The sequence below is a fragment of the Lissotriton vulgaris genome, chromosome 5, assembly GCF_964263255.1.
Source record: "Lissotriton vulgaris chromosome 5, aLisVul1.2, whole genome shotgun sequence".
NCBI classification, from domain to species: Eukaryota; Metazoa; Chordata; class Amphibia; order Caudata; family Salamandridae; genus Lissotriton; species Lissotriton vulgaris.
The window spans coordinates 772,138,122-772,160,532 of NC_141693.1; the positions used below are offsets into that span (position 1 = coordinate 772,138,122).

At 46.1% G+C, this 22,411-nt stretch overlaps 1 protein-coding gene across 10 annotated transcripts in view; it reads right to left on the minus strand.

Annotated features, from left to right (window-relative positions):
* The window catches only part of PAX2 (paired box 2), a 129,756-nt gene extending 110,495 nt beyond the window's left edge, over positions 1-19,261 (minus strand). For 9 of the 10 annotated variants that reach the window (XM_086922239.1, XM_086922240.1, XM_086922235.1 and 6 more), the window contains exons 1-3: positions 18,456-19,261; positions 12,961-13,129; positions 10,306-10,503 (exon numbers count right to left, since the gene is read on the minus strand). In XM_086922239.1, the coding sequence (XP_086778365.1) occupies positions 10,306-10,503; positions 12,961-13,129; positions 18,456-18,498 (410 nt within the window). In that variant the 5' untranslated portion in view covers positions 18,499-19,261. The remainder of the gene's footprint in view (positions 1-10,305; positions 10,504-12,960; positions 13,130-18,455) is intronic. The other variant, XM_086922241.1, reaches the window with a different exon arrangement.
* Positions 19,262-22,411: the final 3,150 nt, after the last annotated feature.

A 22,411-nucleotide genomic window follows, 5' to 3' on the forward strand; every position in this document is an offset into this window, starting at 1 on the left:
GCGATGCAGACCTGACTGGACCCAGAAATATTAATGATAGGGTTTGTCAGCAGCCTGTTGGGCTAGTGGAAGGGAAGCGTAGTGTTGCACAACACATATGTAATGCAACTAGTGCTCTTCAGACTAAAGAGGCAATTTCCAAAGCAGTTCGATGCTGCATCATAAAATGGCTCAGGAAATGTGTTCCATGTCCAAGTAGCATAAAATGTTGGAAATAAATTACATTACGAATTCCAAAACATTCTCTGGTCCGATGACTAGCCAAATTGTGCAGTGCTACTATGAATCAATGTTATCTGTTCGTACATAATGCTTCTGAAATGGTGCCCCAATAATACATCTTTACCTCACTTTAGATGCATCATTTGACTTGAGGTAATTGTGAGGGTGCAGGTATGATCCTGGCTGATAGAAAGGCCTTCTTCTATCAAATGAAGTGAAGAGGGTAGATAGTGGCACGTGTGGTAGCCACTTCTGGCCAAATGTTTGCCTTCAAGCAAGGTACAGGAGTGAAATCACAAACTTATATAGCATTGGACGCCAAAGTGCCACTTGTGACAGTGGGCGCCCTTTCACAGGCCTGCTCTATAACTACAGATTTCGATAATGTCATTGGGATCAAATGAAGTAATGAAGGAGTCTGTGAATGATGACGTAATAGAATACAAGAAAAGTGGTCAATTTCTCTCGATCAAAGTAATTGATAAGCCTTGATTAAAATGGTCAGTTTTCCTACACCTCTTCAATTTCTCTCGATCAAAGTCAATGATAACCCTTGATTAAAATGGTCAGTTTTCCTACACCTCAACTACGTTTTAAAGACAGAAAAAAATGAACAAAGACATTGCTGATGGGAGGTGCATAGGGTACAGTCTCATAAACACTGTCCAAAATGACCTGCTCAAATTTGCCGTGTTAGTGAATCCTCATAAGCACTTCGCATTTTGAAGAAGTACCAAATTATTTGTAGTTTAAGTGGAACCAGGGAGATCATAATTTGCAGACTCCTGCCTCGGGCTAAAAGCTCAAATCTTGCTCTCTTGTCGTCTTACTTTCAGTTCAGATCTCTGGTCACCTGATCATAACGAGGCAATAAGGCCTATGGGAGATTTGAATGGACACTAACGTAACCTTTTAGTAAGTAAAGGGATGGCAGACTGGAGAGCAGGTAGGATCTGCAGACCTTAAGGTGGGTGATGTCACAGCAACTTGAGTGAGTTGTGTGGTCATTAGCGACTGTCACTGCCTTTATTTTTTCAGTTTCAACTGACTGCCTCATTGCCTTGATATTTCTGGGTTAGTGCCATCACCACCTACTGTCTAAAAGCTCTCATGCCGGGTCAACTGTGGTTACTGCAGGGTGCAGGCCCAAAGCAGAAGACTTCCAAGATGGTCAGAACCCAGGCTTGTGGTGGAAATTACCGCCAAAGAAGCAAGAGCGAAATGGAAACATAAATGAAATAGCAGAGTGAGTGTGGACCCTCTTGAATCATCAAGAGTCCATCATCTTGTTGAGTCCTGCTGACACACACCCGCTCAACCTTCAGGCTCACATGTACCTTGCCAAAACCTGGAATCAATATATATCTTGTTCAATCATGGCTGGCAGTCCTTTGCTCACCCCAACTACACTCTTGAGTTAGCTCTCTCTTTCAAAAAATCCAAGAAGTATTCGCTAGCAAAGAGCAGGGGGGACGGTAGGTTATTTGAATACATTATTTAGGTTCTAGGTGATAGAGCTCATTCTTAAACAGAAGCAGAGGCATTCATGCATTACTCGTGGCAGCACAAGTCACAAAGCCACCTATATTCTGAGCAAGTAGATTCTAGACCGCCTGCATCATTATATTCTGCTGATGTTACATTTATGCTTGTAAGGGCCCACTGTTCCTTACCTTGGAAATATCCATACCCACTGTAATTTGGGCACCATTAACTTCCTCTCATTGGCTAAACCTCTATTTCATTAGCAGGGGCCACCTTAGCCTGCAGTATGTTTAGGATGGATAAGGAGTTGTTCCCTTCCCTTCCAAAACTAGGGAATGTTGTGCTTTCACTGCGATGTACAGCTCAAGCGCTGACAAACTTCTGCAGATGAATAATGAACATCACCGAACAGATCAGGACTAGCCACCTAAAGCTCAACACATGCAAGACCCAAGGGCTGATCTTTGGAAACACCTCTCCGTGGAATGACGCCTGGTGGCCCTCCAAACTAGGACCCACACCAACAGCGACTGACCATGTCTGCAACCTCAGCATCATTCTGGATAGCAAGCTCACCGTGAAAAAACAAATCAACATATTCTCATCTGCCTGTTTGCTCACCCTCTGCATGCTCTGCAAGATTTTCAGATGGCTTCCATCGACACCAGACACACCATCACACAGTCCGTGCGCACCAGCCAACTGGACTACGGCAATGCACTCTATGCAGGAATGACCTCACACTTCCTCAAGGGACTGCAGACGTTACAGAACGCAACAGCCAGACTCGTCCCAGACCTCCCCAAGTGGTCCCACATCACCCCCCACCTCAGGAAGGTCCACTGGCTTCCCATTCAAAAGAGAGGCCAGTTCAAGATACTGTTCCACCCATCAAAACTCTCTACAACCAGGTACCAGCACACATCAACCAACAGCTGAACTTCCACCATCCCTCCAGACACCTGCGCTTCACTTCCCTCTGCCTTACCCACACCCTCTGCATCCACCGCGGCAACAGTGGAGGATGCTACTTTTACTACCTCAAGGTGAAAGCCTAGAACGGCCTCCCTCTTCACCTACCAACCTCATCCTCTCTACAGAAATTCAGAAAAAAACTCAAGACCTGGATGTTCGACGAAGCCTCTGCAGCAGCCCACTTAGTGCCTGGATACCCTCACGGGTGATTAGCTGTGCTTTCCAAATCCAGACTGATTGATTGATCACGTTCTCCACACTTCCGGTTTTCCCGGCTCTTGCAGTACCAACTGTACGTTCTCGGTTGAAAGATGTTCATCTAGCACTACTGGTAAAAACTCATCTTGCTATGTAGACAACATCCCACCTTTTCTATTTTAGTAAAACTCTTTAATTTCTATCATCGATATTATACACATACTGTAACATGAGCTTTCGTATGCATCTCTCAAGCATGTGAAGGAAGCTGCTCAGCAATGGACACCGCGATCCACTGCTGTTTCTCCCCTCTGCTTCAGGTTAACAAGAGGGGGGTATCACCATTTCTTGAAGAAAGTTTAGTTCAGATTCTGGTCCTTCTTCACATTCATGAAACTGTCCAATCACCAATGCAGGGCTACTTTCTGGTATTGCGATAGTGTGATTTCTACAGAGAACACCTGCACCGAGAGTTGAACTAAGATGCACGCTCCCTACCTTTTTGCGACATCTGTGCAACATTAACATGGGTTTCATCTTAACATTCCAAATGTCCAATGCGGACGCCGCTGCCGCATTCCCTTCACCTGGGAGCAAGACTCTTGAACACTGAACCAACCAGTAAGCACAGTGAGTGTGTGACATAAAGTTATCTCATGATCTCTTTACATTTCTCCCATATCATAAAACAGGGTCCCTAGCCTACACCAAGATGTGCCACCGACATCTACGCTGGTAAAACGTATCCCTACACCATTGGCACCAAACAGTGACATGGAGTTATCTTATGATCTCTTTACACATTTGCCACATATCATTGAACTGGGTCCAAGGCCTAGGCCAAGATGTGCCAGCCCCATCTATGCTGGTAAAACTTGCCCACTAAATCCCTGGCACCAAACAGAGCAAACATTAACTCTTAGAATTCTGGGGTTTCTGCAAGTGTGCAACTGAAGGGAAGCCAACTGCGGAAGCTCCCACTGACAGAGTCAATTATCATTTTAGTAAAAAGGGAACAGAGCCATGTATATTCATTGGCACCCAAAAATGTAAGGACAGGTTGATCCTTGAGGAGTGCGTCAATGCATAAACATAGCAGAAAGGCTAAATGTGACTTTAAAAATACATTCTTACATTTGTTAAAACAAATGATCAAGTGGTTGTAAGCCTCTGTGATAGTGATACGGCAGGATTTTCGCTTTAATCTGATATTAAGTTAAGTCTGCGAAAATTCACTGTGGAAATCTAGGGGCATATTATCAATAATGTTGTTAAAATTATCGCAGCTTTAGCGGAGGGAAACTGCCGCTAAAGAGGCGATAATGGGCTTGTTAATATAGCCTTGTGAATTCCCATAGAAGCCCATGTTTTGGTGTGAACATGAGCTTCTATGGGAATTTCCAAGGGCATATTATCAAGCCCATTATCGCCGCTTTAGCTGCAGTTTCCCGTCGCTAAAGCGGCGATCATTTTAAACACCGTTCTTGATAATATGCCACCTAATTCCTCCACGGAATTAAGAATATCATACACATTGAAATTTAGAAAAAAAATCCTGAAAAGCTGTTTCTGTAAACTGCGCTCTCACTGAAGTCCTATTTCTCATCTACCTTAATCTAAGGAAGTCTTATATCTTTCTCTAAATGCTGTACTAGAATACCATAAATAACATGACAAATACACCAATATTGCAGTGGTGACCAGGCATTATGAATTTATGTGATGCATCAGATTCAGTTTTAGAGCTGGTAATCTGTTACTGATTGTTCTTGTAACAATGTCAGATTTTTGTCAAGGTTCAAAGCCTAGACCTCATTTCAATGATTCATTTATGCTTTTGCACCACATACTACATTATACACCGGGTTTGACTGCCAATCTGGGGTTCCAAACCCCAATAATTGGATATTAAAGGTCAACCCAGATGTTCACAGTTGCCACCAGTCTACATCAACAGGAGCGGCGATTCCACTATGACGCAACATAGGCTTAAATCGCTAAAAGAAGCCAGTTGACTTTGAAGCTATGCAATTCACCTGACACTTAAAGAAAGTGTCCGGGGAACGTGCTTCTATGGAAGGGAAGGCGGCCATGCTGCAAAAGTTTGAATTGCTTAGTGTGGGGATTTGATAAACTAGGAATTTTGAATGATCAATCACTTAAAAAAAGTTGGCATTATCTTGGCATCAAAAAGTCAACCGGATCATTGCACGTCTAAAAATCCAATCATATTACACATTGTGGGGCAACTTTCACTTTTTCGTCTCTCTAGGTAAAAGCAAGACTGGCTATTAACAATCGACAATATTTGTGCATCAATATGGAATTCTCTATACACATAATGAACGTAATCAGATCACCTCACAGAATATCACTTATGTTTAATTTAATTTTGTGGATTGCTTCACTGATACCATCCACTTCCCAAGTCTATACTCATCATGAAAATATAAGCATTCAATTATTTATTTAATTACACATAAGGTACATATAAGATTGTAGAATATATGTAGATGTTCACATATTTTTTATTTATTAAATAAAAAGTATTTGTTGGTTTTGCTTATTTTTCGCCCAATTGATTCAAAGTAAATTTACTTTCAAGAAAATTAACCAGAAAATCCAACCAGTATCATTCTTTAGAAAAGCAGTGTGTGCGTTAATAACTTACGGCCTTCAATACCAGGGTGGCATATACCACTTTCCCTTGAGTGATCTGCATTGTACCTAAATGTTACTCTCTTGGGGGTGTGGCTAATTAATTTTCCTATTTAATTGGTTAATGTTCATCTGTAATACAATGTGACTGTTTTCAGCGCCCTGACTTTGTGTAGCGCAAGGTGGTGCGTACACTGTGAGTAAATGAACTTTAATGAATTTTTAAAGAAATGTTTTCTAAAAATATACGATACGGCCAATTCTTTTGGCCAAAAGAGTTTGACAAAACTATGGAATCAGTAGAATAAGGACTAAAAGCGAAAGGCAATATAAAACGTGATTTTTCTCCAAAATAACAGAGACATACGGGGACAGGAAATCACAGAAAGATTTAAAAAAACATTTGAGAAACATTCTGCAATTAATACATCTCACCCATTAAAAATTTTTATTGGACATTCATACCTTATTCCTCAAATAGTGGCCTTTATTTTCAGTGTTCAAAGGTGAGAACTTGCACAGCCAGCTCCATGCCCTCTCTCCCTGTCCTGGGTCATGGTGCCTTCCTTTACTTATCTACTCACAACTTATCACAGTTTAGTCTTCCCTTCTATATGCCCTGACCACTGTCCAATATAAAAATACTAATAGATAGATAGATAGATAGATAGATAGATAGATAGATAGATAGATAGATAGATAGATAGATAGATAGATAATGCAAGCTTATTTTAGAATCATAATCCACTATTAAAGTTTCAACCTTGCAAAAAGCACACCTACCACTAAAAAGTCTAAATAACAACAAAACTGCACATTCTAATGGATGCTGCGGGTTAATCAAAGTAGAATAATGCCCTTAATTGAATATCAATGAACTCCTATACTCAGCTCCCCTTATGGCACCCTGTGAAGAGCTTGGCTGGGGCACACCTGCTGATAAATGATACTAATTACTGCAGGTCCATTTTAAAAAGATGCGTAATGCCTTAGTGCTAAATTTCATCACTTCTGTTGCCAGTTAATTTAGAACGTTGGCTGCAGCTTTCTTAGCGGTTTGGATCCACGATGAAGTGCTTCAAAGTAAATCCCTGTGTGTTTTAGGCGCCACAGCAAAATTCTGCACACAAATGATGATCAAACTCTAGTGGGTTGAGTTTGTGTGCTGAGAATTGTTTGTGCTGTAGATAAGTAGCCCTAGATTTGGTGCCTGTTGCAGAGATAGTATACATAATACATGGACTTCTGTAATTCCTGTCTAAACGTCAGGCTTTGATTTTTTTTATAGTCAGCAACTTGTGGCACACCCATTTGCAGATTACAGAGAAAAGATGTCTGAACTTGACTATTATTAGTTATCACAGTCAAATTCTGATGTCACAATGCTTGCTGCCACAGCCAGCAGCGAAGGTGACTGACAGTCAGGTCATGAAGCATAATTGTAGCAGCTGTTTAAAGCAACAAAAACAAAACATTGCTTTCCTTTCTTCTGCTCTATTTTAATAGCTTACAATGGCAAGCAGAGAAAATATGTTTATTTTGTTACACTCTCTCAGATAGAGAAAATCTAGAATCTTTCTGCATTTTTGGACACATTCCGAGCTACAGCAGCGTTTGTTTTTTTAACTGACTTGCATTGAACTGTTCTAACATCTGTTTGCCACAAATATCTAAAAAGTTTTTTAAGTGTTTCATTTTCCGCTAGAGGTTCAGTTTTATTTGTCATGTTTGCAAACATGGTTACTCTTTCATATAAAAGAGCTATGTGACAAGGTTTTAGGTTGTTTTTGGAAAAAGTGAGTGTGTGACCATGTATGATTCCCCGCTCCCAGAGATGGCTGCCTCTGCATTGGGTTCTACCCCGTGGAAAACCCTCTTCCAACCCCCCCCCCCCCCCCCCCCCCCCCACCCCTCCCCCCATAGCCTGTGGATGACAGACATTTTTCCTCAGAGGGTCCCCCATACATGCCAACATTTTAGAAGGGAAAAGTGGGAGATTTTAAAAAACATAAGCTGGAATATGTGTTTCTTCCATTGACTTTTATTGAAGGAGAGGCAATTTTAGGTGGGATACAGCCAAAATAAAGCAATTTTTGCCTTAAAATCAGGAGTTTCCTGCCTGAATACGGCCCATTTGCATGTATGCCCGCCCCCTGCCAGGAGACGCCGTTTCCTTACCTCTGTACTGCTTATTCCCCTCTGAGCGGGAGGGGAGGGTTTACCTCCACGGTGGGGGTACATATTTTCTCTATGTGTCCACTCGCCTGCGAATTGTCTGCTGCCTGGGGGGAGGGGAGGTAGAGTCTCCGAGGGCGGCCCTGTCACCTCAGGGGCTGTCTTCATACCTCCGGAAGTCGGGCCCTGGTGCTCCTGCACCAGCCATGGGGCCTTGTCTCCACAGACTGGCATAGTAACCCCCCCCCCCCCCCCTCCTCGCCCCCTCGCTAACCCACGGGAGATGGGCGTGCCCGTCTCCCCAGGAAGCCCTGCCCCTTCAGAGGGACACCTCACATCACCTCAATTGGTGTTGCTTGCTCAGGGGGGCACGTGTCACTTCCCAAGAGGCGGTGTGGCTCCTGCAGGCAAAGTGCTTGCCTGTCTTTAGCTGGATTGCCTGTCTCTTCGAATGACCTCTATCTTCATAGAGGGCCACGGGTTTGCTGGTGCAGCCTCTCAGCCGAGTACTAGTTCCGGGGTGTGGGGGTCGGGGCGGGCCCTCAGGGGCTATTATTATCTTTTTAGAGTGCGCCCTCAAGCGGTCGACTGTCCTTAGCACTCCCGCGCTGCCTACCAAGGCCCATCTCCCCAGCGCGCTCTCTTCTGCAGCGCCTTCCTCTCACAAAGCGCCTAGAGGCCCGCTTCCTGAATATACGAGCGCCTCGCCGAGGCACCTGCGCTGGCTCTGGGGCAGGTGTATAATGAGCCCATCAGTGTTATGTTGCCCTACTCATAACTTAATAAGCTGTTTCGCGGCGACGACACACACCGGGGTGATTTCCGGCGGTGGCTGCAGTATTTCACAGCGCGCCCCGTCTGGGGGACGTGAGGCGGCCAAGGTACATTCGGGCAGATAATTGCACCTGCTGCTTCCAGCATGGCTTGGGAGCAGGCCATGGCCGCTCAGACATGGAGAGCGTGCGCGTGCACAGCCAGCGCCTCGACCAGCCACGCGCGTCTTCGTGGCACGCCCGCAGCCAGGCGGGGAAGGGATTTCATGTATAAGGACGCTTTAAGTGGCACACACGCTGCTCGGTGAGGAAGAGGGTTTCATTTATAGGGACACCTTAAGAGTTTACAATAGTATGGGATGGATGGATGGATGGATGGATGGATGGATGGATGGATGGATGGATGGATGGATGGATGGATGGATGGTCTTTCCCTTCATATTGTGTGTGTGTGTGGTGCGGGGGCTAGAATTGGCCTTTTCATCAGTGAGTGTCTCTGTGTGTCTCGTGTTATTCATGTTGTTGGTATGCCTGTTCCTCTTTTGGTCACATGCTGTGTGCCTGCCATTGTTTGTGTGCGCATAGATGCAATGCGTCTGGGCGCTGGGCCGAACTCTAGGCTGCTGCATCTCACTTTGCTACACAAGCTGTAAATATTTAACTAGTCACTGTACAGGTTTACAAAAAAAAAAAAAAAAAAAAAAATACTTATGACTAACCGGCAGGAACTGAAACTTCTTTGTGGAGGAAAAACCATTTAGGAGCAGTTTGTTCCAAGTGCCTCAATTTTGGGACACGCTGTTTGTTATTCAGCTGAGGGACAGAGGTGCACTTGTCTTATGCGTGGAACAAAGGAAAGTCGAAAGTCGAACTTTTCCGTTCTAAAAATCAAGGATAATTTCGAAGTCTTATATGTTTTATGTGTAACCCTTTTGCGTTTATACCTGTTAACGTACATTTTAAATAAATACATAAAAGAACGACTTGCCTGTGAATATACAGCATTTTCCTTTTAAAATAAAATGAATTCGGACACTGATTTCTACCTCTCTAAATGAATCCTAAAGTACAAAAGTGACGCTTTTCGACCTGATCTGACCTGCCTTTGGGTCAATTTGAGCATGTATGTAAAAGGCACCACTGGAAGATATTGGAACAACAAACATCACGTGCCAGAGGGCGCTGCGCACGGCGTGATATACGCACCAGGCACTAACGAGCGTAATGCGCAATAACTCAGCAATTAAACGTCTTATTTCCATGCCAATATTCATGCAAGAAACCTTTACCAATGGTCCACGTCCCTGCACAATGCACAAGTCACACAAAGGCACCTTTTAAACCAATCAGGGTTTCCCTCTGCCACTCTATATATCCTATAGGTAGAAAGAACTACATAACACATATCCAAAATACCCAATGTGTACAAATAGACGAACAATATGTATCTCGGCTATGAGTTATAATTTAAAATCTCTCAAATACTTTCATATTTCCCAGCTACACTGCCGCAATAGATGTAATGAAACAGCATTCATTCTATCTATCTATCTATCTATCTATCTATCTATCTATCTATCTATCTATCTATCTATCTATCTATCTATCTATCTATCTATCTATCTATCTATCTATCTATCTATCTATCTATCTATGATTAATGGAGGGCACAATCCTGTGTGGGCTGATGAAATAAACAGTATGCCTTGCGGATCAATGGGTATTTCAGCTACAAACAGCAGGGTCGGCCACCACACGGGATGCCAGGGCGCCACGCTATGCCAGTAGAGGTGGGTGGGCGAGGCTGGCACGGCGTTACCTGTTTATGGAGGACACGCTGGGCACCGTGTCGTTGTCGCAGATGCCCTCTGCCAGCAGCCGGTCCCGGATCTCCCAGGCGAACATGGTGGGGTTCTGCCTCTTGTACTCGGCGATCTTGTCCACCACTTTGGGGGTGGCCACTTTGGGCTTGGAGCCCCCGATCACCCCGGGCTTGATGCTGCCCGTCTCGTAGTACCTGTCAGGCCAAATAGGAGAAATGAATGAATGATTAATGAAGAGCTCTGGCGCGGATTCATGATTTGTGGAGCCCCTGGCATTTGGAAATCTTATTTTTTACGTCGATTACGTCGTTAGAACAAAGAGTAGGGAGATTCTTCAACTGGACAAAAAAAAAAACCTAACCCTCCTTAGAAACAATTTTATAGCTCATCTAAAGAAAACTCTCCAGGCACCAAAACATACTCCTCGCAGAGTAATAATGCAAGTCAACAATCCATATTTGGTGGCCACTGCACCCTTGGAACACCACATTCCCAAAAAGGTACAATCCTCATGATTATGATGTATTTATTGTATCTAGTGCTTCTCCGCCCACCAAATGGTTGTTAGTGCGCTTTACGTTTTAACAGCCATAGAAAATGAGATTTCTTATTTAATAAATATTTAACTTGCATACAAATGGGAGTGCTTTAGTGGGAGAGCGTGACAATTGTTCGTAGGGATCATTTGAAGATAGGGAGGTGCGTCATTTCCTGTGGAAAACGCGGAAGAGACTTTTTACAGTTGAATGGAAGGGGTGAAGGTAAAGGGTGTTATAGGAGGCAATATAGCATGTACACATTTTGTTTGACCGTCTCATTGAAGTAACACGCATGCAATGCACTCTATACTATTTTAAGCTCATGCAATAAAATAAGCTCTTGAATTAGTACTTGGAAAATATTTCAGTACATAGACGTATGAGACCTGTGCATTGCGACTGGGCTCATTTCAATAATATGCGTGTGTTCCAATTGTGAAATGACATCCATAATTGATATTCTATTTATCACACCAAGCCACCCTGTGCTTTATCAAATCGCTCCCTGTATTATATCAGAACACAATTGATAACGTGTTTTTAAATATAAGCCCCTTTTCCATCTTTGTTTTGTTTTTGTTTTGCCAAGTAAGCATAGGCAGTCAAGCGCCTATCGAATAACGTTTCGAGGCACAAAGGGTCTCACAGTAATGCTTTTCACCACTTTTATTGTGACACTTTATTATCGCCAGGTCATTATTAATAATTCAAGGATAGGCGATTACACGCGATCCTTACTTATCGTATGCATTTAAAAAGCAAATGCATATTATTTTTGATAAATGCGGGTTTCACCAGATTCAAATGCCTATGCAGCGCCAAATGAGTTTGAGCGATTAAAGGCGACACTAGAAAGGGAGCCAGGAGCAGAGGAAACTGTCCTGTAGCATTTGTACTTGCATAATTTGACTCAAAAGATCATACCCCTTTAATTATTTACATTTTTCTCCAGCCACATACATTTAAATATATATTTTGTGAGGAACTTCTTAATCCTCTAGTGTGGTTTCCTGTTTTTTTTTTTACTTGTTTTTTATTAAAACCGCCTCCACTGTATCAGGGGTTTCACGATTAGTGCTGGAAAATCAGATTTAATGGCGCTGAAAAAATGTAGATTAATCGTGCTGGAGCAGTGGTTTAATCGAACGCCCTCTTTGTTTATAGCATCCAGGGTAAGCTGGCAGCCTCATTGGGAAGCATGCCTGCCCCTCTCTTTGAAGTGTTTTTTGTACAGCAGCGCATTGAGGCGGCGTAGGCGCTATACACGTGCCCTATGACATAACACGCGGTAAAGCTTCTCAAAAGCACATCAGGGGTTAAATGTTAAATTAAAATGAGGACCCTAGACACACATTCTCTCTTCCATCCTACAGAGGAACCCAAGCGCTATCATACAACTTTTCGAGGCTTCGAGGCACAAAGGGTCTCACAACAATGCTTTTCGACGCTTTTAGTGCAACATTTTAATATGGCCAGGTTGTTTTTAATATTTCAAGAACAGGAAAATACATGGGATCGTTACTTTGTTACTTTTTTTTATTTAGCTGGGAATGGGGGGGGGGGGGGGGGGGTGAAAATGTGATTTCGGACAATATATATGAAAACACTTCCCACTGCCCCCTCCATTAACTAAAATATGAAATGGTTATTCAGCAGTCTGGAAATTCCTGGAGGCAGAACAAGTGTTTGCACTTGAAGGGTGTGGGGTGTTTGGCTTCTCGGATTGCAATAATGTCCAATTGTCGTGAAAGAACTTGGCAATTCAAATCACACCTGTACTAAAATGCAAGGCACTTAGCTGCCCTCCTCCCAAAATATCAGATATACACATACATTGTATTTTTTTTTCTGTGTGGTGCATTTCTTAGCTGCAAAGGACACTCTGTAAACAGAAAGCATCCCCAAATGTGCCCTCCATAGCAATACATATTACTATTACTATTATTATTATTTTAAATCGTGGAATATTCCAAACGCAGCCTTCACCCCCTGCTGGTGGATCGGCCCGGCGGACGGGTGAAAGGTCATTGCATGGGAATGCCAGTATCTTATAGTATGGGATGGATGCCACCGGAGGGTCCCTCCCCGCGCCCCGCCCCCGCCGGTCCTTACCTGCCCAGGATCTTGCTGACACAACCATGGCTGACCCTCAGCTGCCGGGAGATGTCACAGGGCCGCACCCCCTGGTGCGCCAGCTCCACTATCCTCTGCCGCACCACGTCCGGGAGGGGCCGCCCGTTCACGAACACCCCTCCGAGCTGGTTCACTCCCCCGTGGCCTGCTGGGGAGAGGGAAGGGGAGGGGGCGGCGGAGACACCGGGGGAAGGGGTGTTTAGTCGAAGACGGAGAGCGCCAGGCGCTTTAGCAAATGTGGGGAGGACGCTAGCGCGAGGGATGCGCACCGCGGACAAAGGAGAGGAAAGAAAGAAAGAAAGAAAGAAAGAAAGAAAGAAAGAAAGAAAGAAAGAAAGAAAGAAAGAAAAGAAAGAAAGAAAGAAAGAAAGAACGAAAGAAAGAAAGAAAGAAAGAAAGAAAGAAAGAAAGAACGAAAGAAAGAACGAAAGAAAGAAAGAAAGAAAGAACGAAAGAAAGAACGAAAGAAAGAAAGAAAGAAAGAAAGAAAGGAAGAAAGAAAGAAAGGAAGGAAGAAAGAAAGAAAGAAAGAAAAGACATACATTGATATATAGATTATAAATACAGTGTGTGAAATGAGAGAACACCAGAAGGCAGTGCGCCCTGAGAGAGAATGGCTGTGTATCCCCCTCTCTCTGAGTGTTTGCGACTGTGGCAGGGACCGAGAAACGTAGCGCTTCGATTACTGCGCACTCTTCTAACCCACTAGCATGGCTTATTTACAGGAGCACCTGCCCGGCCTCACCGCTTTTTGGGGGTTCCAAGAAAAAATATTGTATTTTTCACTTTCGTTGGTTTTATCTGCAGTCTCTTGAGCGCACATTATCAATGTGACTCCTGTGCCAGTGGGAACACGGGCCTGCACGCTGTGAATGTACACACCCATACCATAAACGTATAGCGGTCTCTCTGAACCCATAATGTGTGTGCCTGTGTGTGTGTTTTAGGTAGGGAGATGAAGAGGACTCTGTTTGCATTGTCGCTATATGATGTACATAGGCGCACTGATGTCGCGCTCAACCCCCCCCCCTCCCAAAAAAAAAGGCTGGCTGTCTCTGCAGTAAAATGCATATAAATACAAGTCTGAAGAGATCGTTAGTTCGTTATTACAGTCTATATTAGGGAGTTCTTTATAATGTATATGTCTCCCTACAAAGAGCTGACCATTTCAGACAAACATACGATTGAATAAAGAAATATGGATTATATCTATATACATTATGTGTGTGTGCGTGCATATGTGAGTGGGTAAGAGTATACAATATACCTCACACTGAACTGTGGTGAGGGTTTCCATAAATAATCTTTAGCAGATACTATACAATTAGAATTGCATATAAATTAATGTATGCAGTCACCTTAACACATATATATATCCCCGTACAAGCATGTATGCTCACATAAATCCACTGTATGTGAAGCTGGGTCCTCAGGGATTGTGAGTCACTTTGCCTATTTAAAATAAAATATGCAGGAAAAAAGGGTCTGTCTATCTATCTATCTATCTATCTATCTATCTATCTATCTATCTATCTATCTATCTATCTATCTATCTATCTATCTATCTATCTATCTATCTATCTATCTACCCTGCCTGCCTATGTGTGTGCCGCTGCGGTCCCCTCCTGCAGGCCTGCTGGATAGAGATCTTGCCCTGTGTGCTGAGAGTGGACCTGCCCGCACCTCTGTGCTCCCCCCTCTCCCCTGACACTGACTTATTGGCTCTGGACTCGAGGAAACTCGCATCGCCCTCGCATCGATCCGAGATCTTTGCTCGCAGACGCACCCCCCCCTCCCTGGCAGAGCCCAAAACATCGAACCCACGTGCACCCTCGGGCCTCTGGCGGGGCGGCCGAACTCTGCCCTCCCAGGACTGGGGGGGGGGGGGGGGGGGGGGGGGCTGTGATTGGGTGCGTGGGTGCACTGCAGGGGGGGAACACATGAGCTTAGACAATGCTGTTAGGGCATCTCCCCTTTTAGGCTGCAACAGCAGGCAGTGTGTACCCCCCTCCCCCCAACACACACACGAGGCCCCCCTGCATGGCTGGCGTCGGGGTCTCCCCGCTTCCACGTCACTGTGGGTGCGGAACGGGGCAGGTTTCAGCTCTTTTTGGGGGGGGGGGGGGTCCATTCACGTGCATTCCGTTTGCAGGTTCTAATCCCCTGCAATACCACGGTGTAAGGTCATTAAAAAGAAGTAGGGTGGAGACGGTGCGCCCCCCATCACCCCGTGGTGCTAAGAGTGGGGAGAGCCTATTAATAAGGGAGGGGGGGGGTATGATCCCCGTACCCACCGGCAGACAGTATGAACTTTCTGGTGAGGGGGGCACGGTGAGTCAGGTGGAGTGGGTCTACCCTTCGCAGTGTTCAGGTGATATTTTGAGCCGCCCCGCGTAGGGGGGGGGGGGGGGGGGGGTCAGAGTGTGTTTCGCCTGCGCGTGTGTACAAGCAGCCCCTGCACATGTCAGATATAAAGTTACCGGCCAGCAATTTTCCCAGCGCCCGCGTGCTAAATAATGCAGGGGCGCCTTTGATAACTCACATTACATATTATTAAAAGGCAACAGATGCGGCAAAGATTAAAAAATTAATAATTAAAAGTGTGTGGCCCGGTGGCTTCTCTTTCATGTTTTGTGCCCGCCTCGTCCCCGTGCATGTCCCCCCCTTCTGCCCTTGTGTGCGCACGGGCAACTGTCCCTTTGCGCAACTTTCACCGCGCTGTGCGCGCCTGGTGCGCGTCTGTGTGTGTGTGTGTTGTGGCGTCTGTGTGCGTGCAGTGTGCGCGTCTGTGTGTGTGTTGGCCTGGTGAGTCTCTGTGTGTGAGCTGTGCGTGTCTGGTGCGTGCTGTGCGTGAGGGGGCTTCCTCTGCCTGAACCACAGGCCCGTCCTCGGGCTCAAGCGACCGAAGAGTCGGCGCCAAAGCCAAGGCACCGTTCCCACTCGAGGAGCTTTTGCGCAAATGGTTTCACTCGTTTCCAAAATTTAGCCGGATATTACTACTTGGGGGTTGTGTGTGTGTGGGGGGGGGGGGGGGGGCGTTCTACTGGGACAATATTGCAGGTACTACACCCCTGCACAGCACTGAGGAGGCGCTCACTAACGTCCCACAGGGTGGTGGCAGTTTGAAATGAAAATATTGTCCATTTGGACTCTGTCCTGGCTCAGATCGGTCTCCTTTCTTTTCTTTTTATCCGGTATTAAAATAGACCCTGTAGGTGCTGCGGACGGCCCGCCATTGGGCAAGAGCACGGCTTTAAATAATAGGTGGCGTGGGTGCACACGTGTCCGCGCGCTTCTCACTTTAGAATCGGATATAAGCTTTGTTTAAAAGATATATATATATATATATATATGAGTAAACATTATCAGTGAAACCACGCCGCTGCGTTGCTGCAAGGTGTGCTTTTATAGCGGCTGTGTCCGGTTTCAGCAGGTGTACGTGCAGCGTTCACCCCGTCGCCAGCGAAGTTTACACGGTACAATACATTATTAATGCGCCGGTGTGAATGACTTGAGGTTTACGCGTTTTTCACTACCCTTGTATTCACAGGCTGAATAATATCAGAGATTTGTATTTTGCTCCCAAACAATAAACTCTAAGAGAGAATCTATACATATCTCTATGTATAGCTATATATATATATATCAAATACATATATACATATATATATTATGAGCTTCTCAATGCCAGCGAATATATATATTTATACATACATGCATATATATATATATACACACACACACATATATATATATATAAATATATATATTATATATATATATATATATATATATAGAGAGAGAGAGAGAGAGAGAGAGAGAGAATGTTGCATTATTTCTCTTTGACTACAGAGCCCAACATGTTCCTGACTGTTTCTTTATTCTGCGATTAATTTCGATAAAACAAATAATGGGTCTGGAAGGGAGACTATCTATCTATCTATCTCTCTCTCTCTCTCTCTCTCTCTCTCTCTCTCTCTCTCTCTCTATCTATATATATATATATATATATATATATATATATATATATATATATATCTATATATAAATCCATTGATCTAGCCTGACATAGGCGTATATACACGTGTATATAAATGTATATGTTTGTAAGTGTGTGTTTAAGGCCAGTGAATAGTGCTGTTTGAAGGTGTCTGGTGTTGAGTCTCCTCAGAGTGTGCAGTTGTGTTTTATCCTATTATTGTTTGCAGAAGGTGCCTGTGAGGGGGGAGTCCCCGTTTATGCCCAGGAGGTGCTTGGTCAAGAGAGGGACATCTCGGACCACAGATAAATGTGTGTGTGACACTCCTGTATGCAGTGACTGGGGTTAGTTGGGGGCCACACTTAGTGTAAAGGGTGCTTGTCCCGTGGCCCGAAGGAATGCATGAGAAGTATGAAAGAAGAAACATCGACGACACAGTGAGGAAATTTGGAACGAGGAAGAAAAATAGAGGAGTTTAAAAGGGGGAGGATGGGAGTAAAGAATGGTGAAAACAAAGCACCGAAGAGAAGAAGGTGAAAATGTGCGGAGAGGAAGACAAAGGGCTAGGCAAGCTTAATGGCGAAGATACGGTCAGAAGACAAGGAGGACAAATAATGGAAGAGAGTAAAGCAATGAAAGCGTGAATAATAAACAGTAAGATGAAAGGCAATATTAAGGAAATAATAAAAAAATAGAGCGAGTAAAGTGGCATGGAAAGGTCAAACAAATCGAGTGATAACAGACAAGGAAAAGACGCAGTAAAAGCTCGGGAGTAAAATTGTGAATAATAAATACGTGAAGGAGTCAAGAGAAGGTGATAAAACAATAAGATTGAGGGAGTAAAATTGTGTGGAGGTAATCAAAAATGAGATGACAGGCTACTAAAGTGATGACGAAAGAATAAAATGCAAAGGAGGCAAGCAAAGGTGAGGGGAAAATAAAAGTATGGGAAAATAATAGTAATGGGTCGACAGAATTGAAAGGCAACGAAAGTGGTAGCGGAAAAATAAAGAAACTGAAAACGTGGGCGTAAACAAAATCAAACGATGAAGGAATATAAACGTAGCGTATTTGATCAGGGAAGAGCGGGTGAGGGAAAAACAAGAGACAATAATACCGGGCGAAAGAAAATTGAAGACATGCAGAGAAGACGAGAAAAAGACACTCTATACACGGTTCAAAATAAAAAATACGAGAACACAGACAAAACAAAGAAAGACGAGGAAACAAAAGTGAAGGGGGTGCAGATGGACAAATATGGCGAGATGCTAATAAAAGTCTAAGGTGCATGATGGGGCGCGCGCATAGGGATCATGAGGCCAAGAGATAGCGAGACAAAAAAAACGCAAGCAAGTAGAAGGGCTTGTGAGATTAAAAAGGCAAGGGGAAAGAAAAAAGAGAATGTAGGACAGGGGTGGAAAGACGCAAAGTTGGTGTGGGGGGGGGGGGGGGGCGCAGGGAGCGCGCACTGAAGCCGGGCTCCGGCGGTACTCACGGTGCATGGCCGAGAAGGGGTCCGCCTTGCAGTGCATGTCCATGGGGAAGCAGAGGAAGGGGACGTACTCGGCTGTAGTCGCCGTTTCGGCTCCGGGAGAGAACTTCAAGAGTCCGGAAACGGGGGGCTCCCGCGGGCAGCGGCGCCTCCCTCTGCCCGGTCCCGGGAGCCGGAGGATGAACTTTCCCAAAAGAGGCGCGAGTTGCGCGGAGAGCTGGCTGTCGGGGGTCCCGCTGGAGTCCTGTGCTGAGAGTCGCGGGGTCCTGTGCGGAGTGCAGGGGTCCTGGAGACAGACTCAGGGTCCCGGGAGAAGGGCTGGAGCCCGGGGTCCTGGTGGGTGCGCAGGGCGCGCTGAGACGTGAGCCGGGATCCTGGAGGGGTGTGCGGGTCCTGCGCCGGGAGCAACGGGTCCTGCGGTCCTGGGTGGGAGCCAGGGGTCCTCGGAGATGCGCCGGGTCCTCTCTGTCCGCTCAGCAGGGTGGGGGGCTTCTGGGTGGGCAGCAGGTGGCCCCTCTGGGCATGGCTGCACCTCGCGGTGGTCACTGGTCAGACCTGGGGCCCCTTCATGGCTGGCACCAGAGTCAGGTGCGCAGAGGCCGCCGTCCACTTCTGCTCGGTGCCCCTGTCAGCGCAGCAGCTGCTTCCGGGCGGTGGGGTGAGGGAGAGCCGGGGGTGGAGGCGGTGAGTGTGGCTGGACTCCCTCCCAGAGTGCGCAGAGCAGGCGTACGGATGCAGGGATGCAGGCAGCGGCGGCGGCAGCAGCCTGTGTCACTGGGAGGCGCCGCTGCAGCCGGTGGGATGTGTCTGCCAGGAGGCTTGGCAAGAGAGTGGAGCCTCCTCTGCCCGCGTGTGTCTCTCTAAAAGCGGCCGACCCCCCCTCCACCAGCAGCCCCCCTCCCCTCCGCGGCCCGGGAGATGGATGACTTGTCAGACAAAGGCAATAGAAGCGAACACTCCGTGATTCGTCCAGGGAGGGGGCCTTGCAGGAGGTGCCTGCCTGCCCTGTCACTCCAGCGCGGGGGGGGGGGGGGGGGCTTTCGGGATTAAAACTACTGAGGAAAGGAAACTAGCAGATAAGATAAGCGCCGGAGGATGCGAGCAGCGAGCGTTCAGCTCCGGGCAGCTTCGCACTTCATCCGCCAATGATGCACTTTCACGTGTGGCCCGGGGGTGTCCGGTGCGCGGGGCCCTCTCGGACACCCCTTCGACCCTGCTGCTTTAGCAGTGTAGCGATTGGTGCCCCCGAATGCTTCGGAAAGTATGACGTCCTAAGAACTTCTATGTCCCCTACCAATGTATTTTATTCTTATATATATATATATATATATATATATATATATATATATATATATATATATATATATATATATATATATATATATATATATATATATATATATATATATATATATATATTCTTGTTTATATGATTATGAAACAGTCAATATCATTTTTTGTGTGTACCTAGCGCTTCAGTTCCTGTAGCTTGAGCGCTAGAAATGACTCTTAATTACGCATTAAAGCCATCCCGCTTATCGACCTCAGAAAAATGAAAAGCTGAGTTGGCCCTGCTCGCGCCAGACGTCAGCAGAGAACTGCTGTTGCTGTTTTATTCCGTGTTTTAAGGAGCGCCCGTGGAGGTGTAAACTAAAAAGCGTATGATTATAATTCGTGCTGAAAATAACGCTCCTCTGTCATTTCAGCTTCTATCGAGTATAGTTGTGTTCGCCATTTTCGTGCACTTATAATAGAAATGCAAGTGATATAAAAGTATGTTCCCTTATGTTTGAACCTGGAAGGCCTAGCGGGGGAATACATGTGTGTCCTCGCGCAACCTTACACCCAGTCCCTCATTTCCTATAACACTGGGCGAGGGCACATATACTATTTACGTGTAGCGTTTGTGAAAAATACACATTACTCCCCAATGCCCGAACACGCACGTACACGCTTTAGATACCCCCTTTAAATTCTATAGGACGTGCATTATCTCGATACTATGCTAGGTCGGCGCCTAAGCACTCTTCCCCGTTAGAACAGAAATATGTTAATATTTCTCAGACTATCTCAGGCTATACTTCTCCTCATCAAACATCTCTCCTTCAGATGGTGAATATAAAAAGAATGCACTATCAGGACCATACCCCCCCCCCCCCCCCCCACACACACACACACACACACTCTCACAGTTGAGTCCGCTAGAATGCTGGGATGTCTGCAAACATGGCATAATTGTCGCCATCTTGTGAGGGCTTGTAAGTGGGGGCCTGGGGTGAGGTCAGCTGGCCACAGGGCACACACACCTCTAGGATTGCTCCTTGTACCCCCCCCCCCTTCACCCAAGGTGTTGTGGTGGGGCTCTCTGGCAGTGTGTTGGTGCGGGGGATTGTATGTGGGGGCCTGGGGTGAGGTCAGCTCGCCACAGGGCACACACACCTCTAGGATTGCTCCTTGTACCCCCCCCCCCCCCACCCCCCTTCACCCAAGGTGTTGTGGTGGGGCTCTCTGGCAGTGTGTTGGTGCGGGGGATTGTATGTGGGGGCCTGGGGTGAGGTCAGCTCGCCACAGGGCACACGCACCTCTAGGAGTGCTCCTTGTACCCCCCCCCCCCTTCACCAAAGGTGTTGTGGTGGGGTTCTCTGGCAGTGTGATGGTGCGGGGGATTGTATGTGGGGGCCTGGGGTGAGGTCAGCTCGCCACAGGGCACACACACCTCTAGGATTGCTCCTTGTACCCCCCCCCCCACCCCCCCTTCACCCAAGGGGTTGTGGTGGGGTTCTCTGGCAGTGTGTTGTTGCGGGGGATTGCTGTGGTGTTTCCAAATGTGAGCTGACCTGGACCTCAAGATATCTACCTCTCCCTTACCCACACATAAAACCAGCCACTAACCTCACATAAGCACAACACATATAAAACCAAAACACTCCTTAAGCAGGCATACAAAGCAAAGCCACAGAGCCCACCGCCCAAACACACAAACAACACGCCTACCAAACGCACACACGTGCGGCCTTTTAAAGCAGCTCCAATCCCATCTGGTCACATTTCCATTGATTGTCTATTAATGGCGGTGTCTATCCGCCGTGCGCGCGTTCCTCGGCCTATGAATCCCACACTATGAATCCCACAGGGTTTGTGTCACCCGCTGAAGAGAGACATCCCCCCCCCCCCCGCCGTAAGTTGGGTGAACGGAACACACCACCGAGCTTTATGAAATATTTCCCACATCCCATAAATCACTCTGGCACTTCAATTGATGCTTTATTTTGCTGTTGTTGTGTTTCTTGGAGTGCTGCTAAAATGGGCATTTCTGTCCAATTTCACCATGGCTCTATTAGGTGTATTTAGAAAGAGGGCCCGAGGCCACACACTTCCTGCGTGTTTAGTGTGTCTGTTTGTATACACACACACACACACTATATACATTTGATATGATACAATATGTGTGTGTATATATATATGAATATATATAAATATATATACATATATATATACAAGTGTGTATGTGCATGTGTGTGTGTGTATATCTATACTACTATTAAAAAGGAAGAACTTTGAACCTTTGAGGCGGGTAAACTCGGGACCCACAGCGCCAATCCACACACCCGATACATTGTCAGGGTGCGCAGATGGACATAGGCTATATAAATTAAAAAAATATAAGTTAAATAAAAAATTTGCGAGAAAAAAAATGTAGTCCCATGGAAGTAGTGCCGGCCGCGACGTGCGTTCTGACATCAGGAGCGCGGTGAGGAGCGGCATCCAGGAGCGCGAGGAGGAGCGGCGGACATGAGTGCGGGGAGGAGCGGCTGACAGGCGGAGAGGAGCGGCGGACAGGCTGGGAGGAGCGGAGAGGAGCTGCGGACCAGGGAACTCAGGAGCGTGGGGAGGTGCGGCGGATGAAGTAAGGCTCCGGGGGACCCACGGACAATGTCGGGGCAGGCGGGGCCCCTGAA